Source organism: Austrofundulus limnaeus, unplaced genomic scaffold (assembly GCF_001266775.1).
Source record: "Austrofundulus limnaeus strain Quisiro unplaced genomic scaffold, Austrofundulus_limnaeus-1.0 Scaffold472, whole genome shotgun sequence".
Taxonomy (NCBI): Eukaryota; Metazoa; Chordata; class Actinopteri; order Cyprinodontiformes; family Rivulidae; genus Austrofundulus; species Austrofundulus limnaeus.
The window spans coordinates 43,936-52,987 of NW_013952874.1; the positions used below are offsets into that span (position 1 = coordinate 43,936).

Here is a 9,052-nt window from a genome sequence, read left to right on the forward strand (position 1 = left end):
ACTTTCTTCTTATAAGTGTAAAAGCAAAATCAAAGACAAAAAATAGAAATGTTTATTTCACCAGGGTTACCCCTACATCCTCAATATGTGTGAAACATGTTATAGTTCAATTCAAGGTAGTACATCGTCTACACTGGTCTAAGGACAGATTGTGTAAATTCAAAAGAGACTTGGATCCGACGTGTGATCATTGTAAACAATCCCCTGCCACACTTTTACACACATTCTGGTCCTGTCCAAAACTACATGGATACGGCAAGGCATCTTTGATACCTTTTCAGGACTATTTGGACGAACTGTTCATCCATCACCACTCATCTCTCTCTTTGGGGTGGCTCCAGCAGAGGCTTCCTTCAGTGAACATCAGAGGACGGTGTTAGCTTTCTGCTCTCCACTGGCTAGAAGACTTATTCTTCTTCGTTGGAAGGATCCACATCCTCCAGTATATGGTCATTGGTTAAGAGAAGTTATGTCTTACATTCATTTAGAGAAGATTAGATATACTGTTAGGGGATCTGTAAACAAATTCTTTGATATTTGGCAGCCATTTATATCTTATGTAGAAAAATTTCAGCAGATAATTGTATATATATAAAGAAGACGACTATATTAAGTCTTTCCTTGGATGGAAGGACAAAATGTGCCTGGATTTAAACCATTAAAGCATCAAATTTATTAAATTTAAAAATCAACAAGAAGAGGAAAGTGTTTAAAATGTTGTCAGGACATCTGTGGTAAATGATTATTTGTTTTTGTTTTTTTTCAGGTTTGAAGTGTATTGTCACCATGTCTGACACTGAAGAAGTGTAAGTAAATGCCATTATCAGCAGCTGTCTGAAGTCGTCCGTTAGTTTCATTTTTTACAAAAAAAAAAGGAAAAAAGAAAAAGAACTAATTTTTTGTGTCTTTTCATTTTTCAGGTATGACGGTAAGCAAAAACCATCTAGCCTGTTTTATTTATTATATTTTTACATTTATGAAACTGTACAGTAGATCAGGTGTGATTTTGTTCAAAATTATTTCATTTTTGTCAGCTTTATGTTTCAGAGTTTTTAACCAAATTTTAAAGTTACCTTGCAAAAAAGGATTTTTTTCACAGGTTTTGTCTCGTAGGTTTATTAATCTCATACACAAAAATGTCAAGATAAATAATTATGAACAAAATATAAGTGCAATTTTTCTAACTGATTTTGTTGTTCAACTTTTTTTGCAAAACTGAAGAGGAGGAAGGTAACGATGACTAATTTGATGTTGATTTTTTTTCATTTGCACTAATTAATCAGCTGCTTATCACTCCTGACTTAAAGTGTTTAATGCTGACACAAGCTGTTTCTATTCAAAAACACTAACTGGGTTTTCAGCTAAATTTGATCAGAGCAAATGGAGCCAGTAATAACGTTCATAGAAAAATATTGAATGTTTTGTTACAGAAACAGCTGCTTTAAACCTGGGGTCATGCTCAAAGAACAAAACTATTCTAACTAACTGAATTTGAACTAATTTCTGGCTGCCAGTTAAACACTTCAAAGTGAAGGGTGATTTTCTTTTTTACTGAGTGATATTTTTACTCCCATGGTTAAGTAAAAAATGTAACTGACTTTACATTTATTTTCTAACCATGTGAACATATTTACAATGTCATCTGTTATTGTCAGTACTGCTGTCATTGATCTGATTCACACAAAACAACATATTTTAAACAAATGATGTTGGAAACTACTTTGGAAGATGTTTCTGAATTTTAAAATAACTCAAGATATAACAAAAGATGGAGTAATTAAATCTTTTTACCATTCTTAGCTTGTTGTTAAAAGTTTTTAATGTCTGAAGAAATTATTAGAACGACTGATGAGCTACTAGCTTTAGCTAACGAGCGAGCACACCAGTAGCAAATGGCATTAGCTCGTAAAGTAATATAATATAAAAAGTATTTATTTTATGAACAGTGCTTGGTATTTTTAAACATTAGCATTTGCTTCCTATATAATTCAATTAAATTCAAAAGTACATTATTATATGTTATTAAATAATAGTAAATTTAATATAAGTTGCTTATAAATTGAATAAAGTCCAACTGAGTTAGTTCACATAATTTTAAATATTTCATTTTAGAAGCTTCTAGTAGATTATTAAGGAAGTTTTGAACAGTTATAAATACAAAACTATAATTAAATTTGTTGAGTAACATTACAAAAAAACCTCACAATTTTATTAATTGTATAAAATAAAATTTTGCAAAACATTTTGCTATTTACAAACAAAACCTGTAGGTTTATATTTGTATTTTAAAAAGGTAATATTGTTTCAATAATGTTTGTTAAACTAAACAAGCTAAACTGTGTGATGAGGGGCACGGTAGAGGTGGTCCATAGTGTGGGCTCGTAGTCCTGAGAGGTTTGAGGCCAGGTTGTTTCAAGTAGGACGTAAAAAACAGATAAATCTTTATAAGATTTCTTGCTGTAGGGACTTCTGCAAAGTCAGCGGCTGAAAGAAAAACAACAAAACTATTTTAATGCTGAAAAACGTTTAGAGCACTTTCATGGCTTTTGTCTGTTTTTTGTTAAAACCAAAAGTTACACATTGCTGTAATTTAATTATGTTCCCATGAGTGAACTGTTTCTAGATTTTAAATATGTCGCAAACAGTTTCAGATAAAAAGAATATCTTCCTTCACTCTAAAAGCCTCTAAAAATCCTGTTTTAAATTAGTTTTAAACATTGTAAAATATAGTTTTGATGTCCATTCTCCCAGTAGTTTTACACATCAGCTGTTGAATATGGAATCTGTGTGAAAGGTCAGTCGAGGTTTTATCACCATCACCTGTTTCTCTTTCTGTCCTCCAGCAGTGTCCTTCACTCATCCATTCATTTTCTCTGTAACTACAGTTAGTCTCACATTAGGTTTCTAATGGCTCTGTCGTGTTTATGGTTTCCCCACACTTCTCCCACACCCTCCACTCTGCACAATGGTGTGCGATGCGTGTCCGTAGCCCAGGAGGAGGTAGTAGAGGTAGAAGTAGCCCCTGAGGCGGAGGCCCAGGTAGAAGCAGAGCCAGAAAGAGAGCCTGAACCAGAACCAGAACCAGAACCAGAGCCAGAACCACAGGAGGAGGTTCAGGAGGAGGAAGGTATGTGGCACAGGCAGTCCATTTCATTTGTTTTCTGCTGGTCCTCCAGCATTCTGCCTACATAAACCAGTTTGTCCTCTGAAGCAAATTGACCTTAAAGAAGCACCTGAAACAGTAATTTACATGTTTAGTCATTTTTATATATTAATTTACAAATATTCACAAAACCAAAGTTGTACCATGGGTTTATTCTTCTTTTATTAGGTAATTTAAAAAAAAACACTCAAATTTTTGCACTTATTTACATATACTGTACCTCTGCAATGTAAGTAATAACAATAGTTTCCTTAATGAGGCTGTTAATGTGACGTCTCTTATATCAATAAGAACTGAATTCCTTCCAATACTTTCCCCACTTTTCTAAAGGTGGTTTAAGTTGTCCTTATGATGACATTTTAAAAGCACACGTTCACTGCTCTCCATTATTCTGATGGCCACTGTGCCCTGGTCATGTTTACTACCTCTCTGATGCTTTGCTTTAACATTTTGCATAAACAGACATGGATTTATAATACAGGTGGATTCATTGAACACATCAATTCAAAAGAATGTTTGAAACTTTAAAATACCAACAAATAATTCCCACTGTTCAAATTCTCTCGTGATTTCTCTGTAATTTGCTGCAGCAGTTTTTCATACTGAGCTGTTGCTGTTTTGTGCTTACATGATGTTACTCTCACATTGCTTCTGTTGAGGACATGTTTGCTTAGAGCTGGGAGGAAAATTAATGTGCAAACATTTCAAAATTCAATATAGATTTGTACTAAACGCAAGTTGTCCAACTTTCTGCTTAGCATGTTGCTATATTTTTTTAATTTTCACAATTTACAGATATTGCACATTTTCAAATAATAAAACATTATATTTAGCCTTACCTAGCATGCTCCGGAGTAAAAAATTTCTTTAGAGTTATCACATGAACGATTTGCCATCAGTGTTTGAGAAGAAAAAGCATTTATCCTGTTTCTGACATTATCTTTCACTGTCATATATGTTTTAAGTATGATCTGTGCATAAATGTCAAAAGGGAAAAGAAGAAACGTTGCTGCCTTTACATGAATCAGTTGCCCTTTCTCATCCATGGCCGATTCATTTTAATGACTCGTTTTATCATTGACCATTATCATTATTTGGGCTAATTCATGTGTGTCTCTTATTACAGGCCATAGCATTAAGGATGATGGGTATTTTCATGTCATGTAAAGCCAATTCTTTGCCTCCCTTTAGTCCATGTTTAGCTCTTTATTTTTCAGTGTATAGAGTGTTATTGGCCGTTTGCTACAAAGCATTTACATGTRGGGTTGTGATGCACAACATTAATTCTCATTCTTGCAAATATCGTCTTGAAATTTATTCCAATTCTGTGTTTTAAAAGGAGTGACAGCAGAAGACCCAGGCTTATGTGTCTGCTTTATGAACTAATGCTAATGCTTCTTTGTCCTTGTTTTTGCAACTGCTGGTAAAAAAAAAATCTCAATCTGCTTTGATTCATAAGTGATGAAGTGGTTAGTGTTGCTGACTGAAGACAAATCTTTTAGACGATCTCTACTGCAGGACCAGGTTTTATTCACAGCTAAAGTTGAGGTTTTGTACACAAAATAGGACAAAATGAGTCATCAGTTGTAACCACTGCTGTATAAAGTACCTGATACTTGAGTAAAAGTACAAGTATCTTATCGTAAAATTACTTTGGTAAAAGTTAAAGTCTCCTCTAAGAATATTACTTGAGTAAAAGTCTTAAAGTATCTGATTTTTTTTTTGCACTTAAGTATCAAAAGTAAATTTCTGACATAAAAATGTACTAAAGTAGTAAAAGTAAAAGTATTGATTGAAAAAGAGTAGTTAGATTTTCCGCAATGACATTAATTGGGAGGTGACTGTTTTTAAAGGCATGCAGATTGTTAAAAAAAATAAGCAGTGTTCGTTACCCTTTACCTGTTCAGATCTAATAAAAAACTATACAGTGTGCAGTGTCTTTAAAAGTCAGTAGGAAACAACCCCAATAAATTTCTTCAATTCCCCTTTCCACATGACAACCAGTCATGTGAACATTAAGGAAATTTATAATCAAAAACCCTGTATGTTCACATTTTTAAAGGCATGCAGGTGATGGATTGTGAACAAACTAATACAGTCAGAATTGTTTATGTTCTCATCCAACCAAAATTAAATTCACTTTATCCAGGAGGCACAGTTTATCATGATAATATATTTTTAACAACAATGAGCCAGAATGAAATAAGAGTAAAATGTAATGAGTAGAAAGTACAGATATTCATGTAAAAGTAAAAAGTAGGCTAAAAAATAATTACTCAAGTCAAGTACAGAAAACCAAAATCTCTACTTAAGTACAGTAACAAAGTATTTGTACTTAGATGCTTTACAACTCTGGTTGTAACTCAAAAATATAAATAAAAATTAAAAAAATTAAAAATCCCTGAAAATATTTTCTGACTTTTATAGTTTTAACTTTTACTCATCTCACATTTGGGAAAGCTGAGTGAAGGACACAAACCAAAGGCTTTTTTTAACTTCTTATTTTAAAGTCTCAGTTTGRCTCKCATCAGATAATTGCTTCCATATGATTTGCAATGTAACTTGGTGACAGAAAACATGATTAAAGTCAAACTTATTACCATAAAGCTAATAAATTACTTTGTTGTGCTCTGTTGTGTTGATCTGAAGTGTTATCCATAGAAAATATTGACAGACAACAAGGTTTATTAAACTTTCCTATAGAAAAACAATCAGAGCAAATGTTATCAGTCTAAAGCACTTTCCCTGTATTGGTGAAAAATCCTCAGGTAATATTTATCATGCAGTCAGAAATATTTGAACCACAACCAGAAACTTTTATTAATATTAAAGGCCTAGCATTCCTTGAAAGAACGCATGTCACCCACTTCAGGTCAGACATTTAAGATCATCTTTAAAGAGAATAAAAAATTGTAGCTGTTGTGGTTTTTACTTTCTGCGTAAAACCACCTGTCCTTGCCCCACTGACATCTATATCTTCCTATTTATACCCCTTTTACGAGACGTGTCAGCTCATTTAGTCTCTACAGTCACCACTTCAAGGACAAATGGACTGTACTTATAGCACCTTTCTATCCATCCAGAACACTCAAAGCTCTTCACACTACAATCTGTGTCCTCATTTACCCATTCACACAGCACTCTATTAGGTCTCTACCAAGCTAACATGTACTGTACAATCATCTATGGAGACTAATCAGTGCCAATCACATTCATACACTGATGGGACACACATCAGAGGCATTGGGGTTAAGAATCTTGCCCAAGGACACAACATCTGAGACAGCTGGATGGGGGATCGAACCGGTGACCTTCCGGTTCCAGGACAACTCCCCTAAACACTCAGCCACAAGGCTTAGAGCAGTTTTTAATAGTCTTAACGGTCTAATTGGACAACTAAATCTAATCTGAGCTTTTTCTTTATTTATAATATTTGTACAAGCTTGTTGAAATATAAATATTTCTTACAATAAACTACAAAATTTTTTGTGCAAAAATGATTTTACAAAGTTTATTTGGTAGAAATCTATTAATAGTGCAAAGTGAATAAAAGTCTAAAATGCTCTAATTTAGGTCTTACATAAGGTGAGTCCATGTTAAAATCAGGAGGACTAATCAGGATCTAACGACCCACAATATTACTGAAACACGTCTAGTGTACCTAATATAAGACAACACTGGTAGGAGAAAATATATTTTTCTTCATCTCCTCATAACTGGTTTAAATCTGCTTATCTCCACCTACTGTATAGGTGTGTGTGTGTTTTTACAGTGTGTCAGTGGAACTAAATAGATGTAAACTATACAAACACAGCCAAAAAAAAGTAAATAAAGCCTTTAGAAAAATTTAGCAAAATAAAAGTTATGATTTTATTGTTGAAATGTAGTGGAGTAAAAGTAAATTCTTTACCAAAAAATTGTTACTCAATTCTCAAAACCTGTACAAAAGTACAGTACTAAAGTCAATTTACCTTGATACTGCCCACCTCTGGTAGTGAGTCATAATAAAGGGAAAGTGCTGCTTGCAGTCTTGCTGCAGACTCATGCCATGACAAGGGTCTTGTGTGGTGACTTCCAGTATGAACACCCCAACATGTAAATGCTGAAGCTATGCATTGTGAAACAAAGGCACACACGCTGTTCWGTCTGATCATTAATGATCTCTGTTCTGCTCTTGCTTTGGACGCTTGCTGCATGCAGAAGCCTATGAAGAGGAAGGTATGTGGATTTGAATTCTTCTTTGTTTTTCTGATAAAAGCTTTTGTGTTTCCCTGTTCAACGAGGGAGTCAGTCTGTTGCACATTTTATGCATTATGTTGTTTGTCACTGATCCTTCTTGGGAGAACAGCAGAATGAATATGTTGGCTTCAGTCTCTGGCTCAGTCCACCAAGAAGGGCATGACATGATGGATCAGGGCAAAGGATTCAGAAGTGATAAGTTGGAGTTCAGGGCCCCACAGCTCATGTCTGCTTCTTTTCTTTTTTGCATGAATGTGTCCTGCCAGGGGAGGATGGTAAGATGGTAGTTTATATTTTAGCTGAGTCGCTGTTGCCTGGTCTGATGTTCCTCCCTGTTTTGTCTTTTGTAAAATATATTTATATATATATTTTAGTGTGGGGGTCACAGAGTCAAAGTCTAATCAAACACTTCCCTATCCTATTTCTGTCTTTATTTTGAAAATAATAACAGTTTACACGTTACCCATTGTGAAAAGTGTGCACTGATGTACTCTATGCTTGAAAACTTTAACTATGACATTTTTTTAGTAACGTCTATACAACAGCAAACTGATCATGAATAGCATTTTTTAAATGCCTTGGATGATATTGCTCTGATTTACATACTAATTCAAACAAATTAACAATAAAATATTGTTTGGCAACATTAGTATCATTTTTTGTTTTTTATGAAAGTGCAGAGTAATAGTGCTTCAGTAAGAATATTGTATATAAGAATAAAGAAAATTTGATACCATCCATAGACATTTCAAAGAACGAGCTAAGCATATTAGCAGTACTACAACATTAAATGACAGGAAAGCTCTTAGCACAAAGCTAAGCTAATTTGCTAACTGTAGCTCAAAGTTTCATTTTTTCAGGTGTTTATGCAAGATAACAAATTACCTTATTTCCAGTAATATTTCTGTTTTTATTCAAGTTTATGTTTTTTTTTTATTCCCGTGATGTCAACCAGCATTGCTGTGTTTAAAACAGAGGCTAACACAATCTTCAGTTCTGTTGTTGGAAAGTAGCTAAAACTAGAACTCACTCTCACAGTACTACTGAAGTTGTGACCAACATCCCTTCATCCTTGACTCTATAGATTTTCTGACTGTATTTTATTTGTTCTCTTTTTATTTTTAAACCAGAAGAGAAGCCCAAGTTTAAGTAAGTACACAAAGATCGCTTTGACATGGCTACAAATTCAGTGACTGGTTTTGTTTTGTTCAACTTTACTGTTAACTTCAACAGACCCAGTGCTCCAAAGATCCCTGATGGAGAGAAAGTGGATTTTGATGTAAGTTTATAACACAGCAGTGAAAAGAGAGGAGAAACACTGTTACAATATGTGGGTGCCATGGCAAAGGGGAAATACAGAGGGTAAAATAGTGAACACGTCACCATTTTTCTCAGTAAATATATTACTAGAGGTGCTAATGACATGAAATTTTCACCAGATGTCGGTAACAACCCAAGTGATCTATACATACAAAGAAATCAAACCATAAATGTCCAGAAATGAAGTTATTTGTAATAATGTGGAATGGCACAGGGAAAAAGTATTGAACACATAAGGAAAGGGGGGTTCAAAAAGGCATGGAAAGGCAAGACACCAGCTGAACTCTCTCAGTAATTAGAAAGCAAGCCTGCCTCTTGTCAGTGCAAGTT

General features: G+C 34.1%; 1 protein-coding gene across 1 annotated transcript in view; it reads left to right on the forward strand.

The window, feature by feature from the left end:
• Positions 1 to 766: 766 nt before the first annotated feature.
• Positions 767 to 9,052, forward strand: part of LOC106529871 (troponin T, fast skeletal muscle isoforms) — a gene marked incomplete at its 5' end in the record, with an annotated part of 15,644 nt that continues 7,358 nt past the window's right edge. The window contains 8 exon segments of the mRNA XM_014025394.1: positions 767 to 806; positions 921 to 928; positions 1,222 to 1,230; positions 2,990 to 3,127; positions 7,364 to 7,381; positions 7,669 to 7,677; positions 8,533 to 8,551; positions 8,636 to 8,681. Of these exon segments, the coding sequence (XP_013880848.1) occupies positions 767 to 806; positions 921 to 928; positions 1,222 to 1,230; positions 2,990 to 3,127; positions 7,364 to 7,381; positions 7,669 to 7,677; positions 8,533 to 8,551; positions 8,636 to 8,681 (287 nt within the window).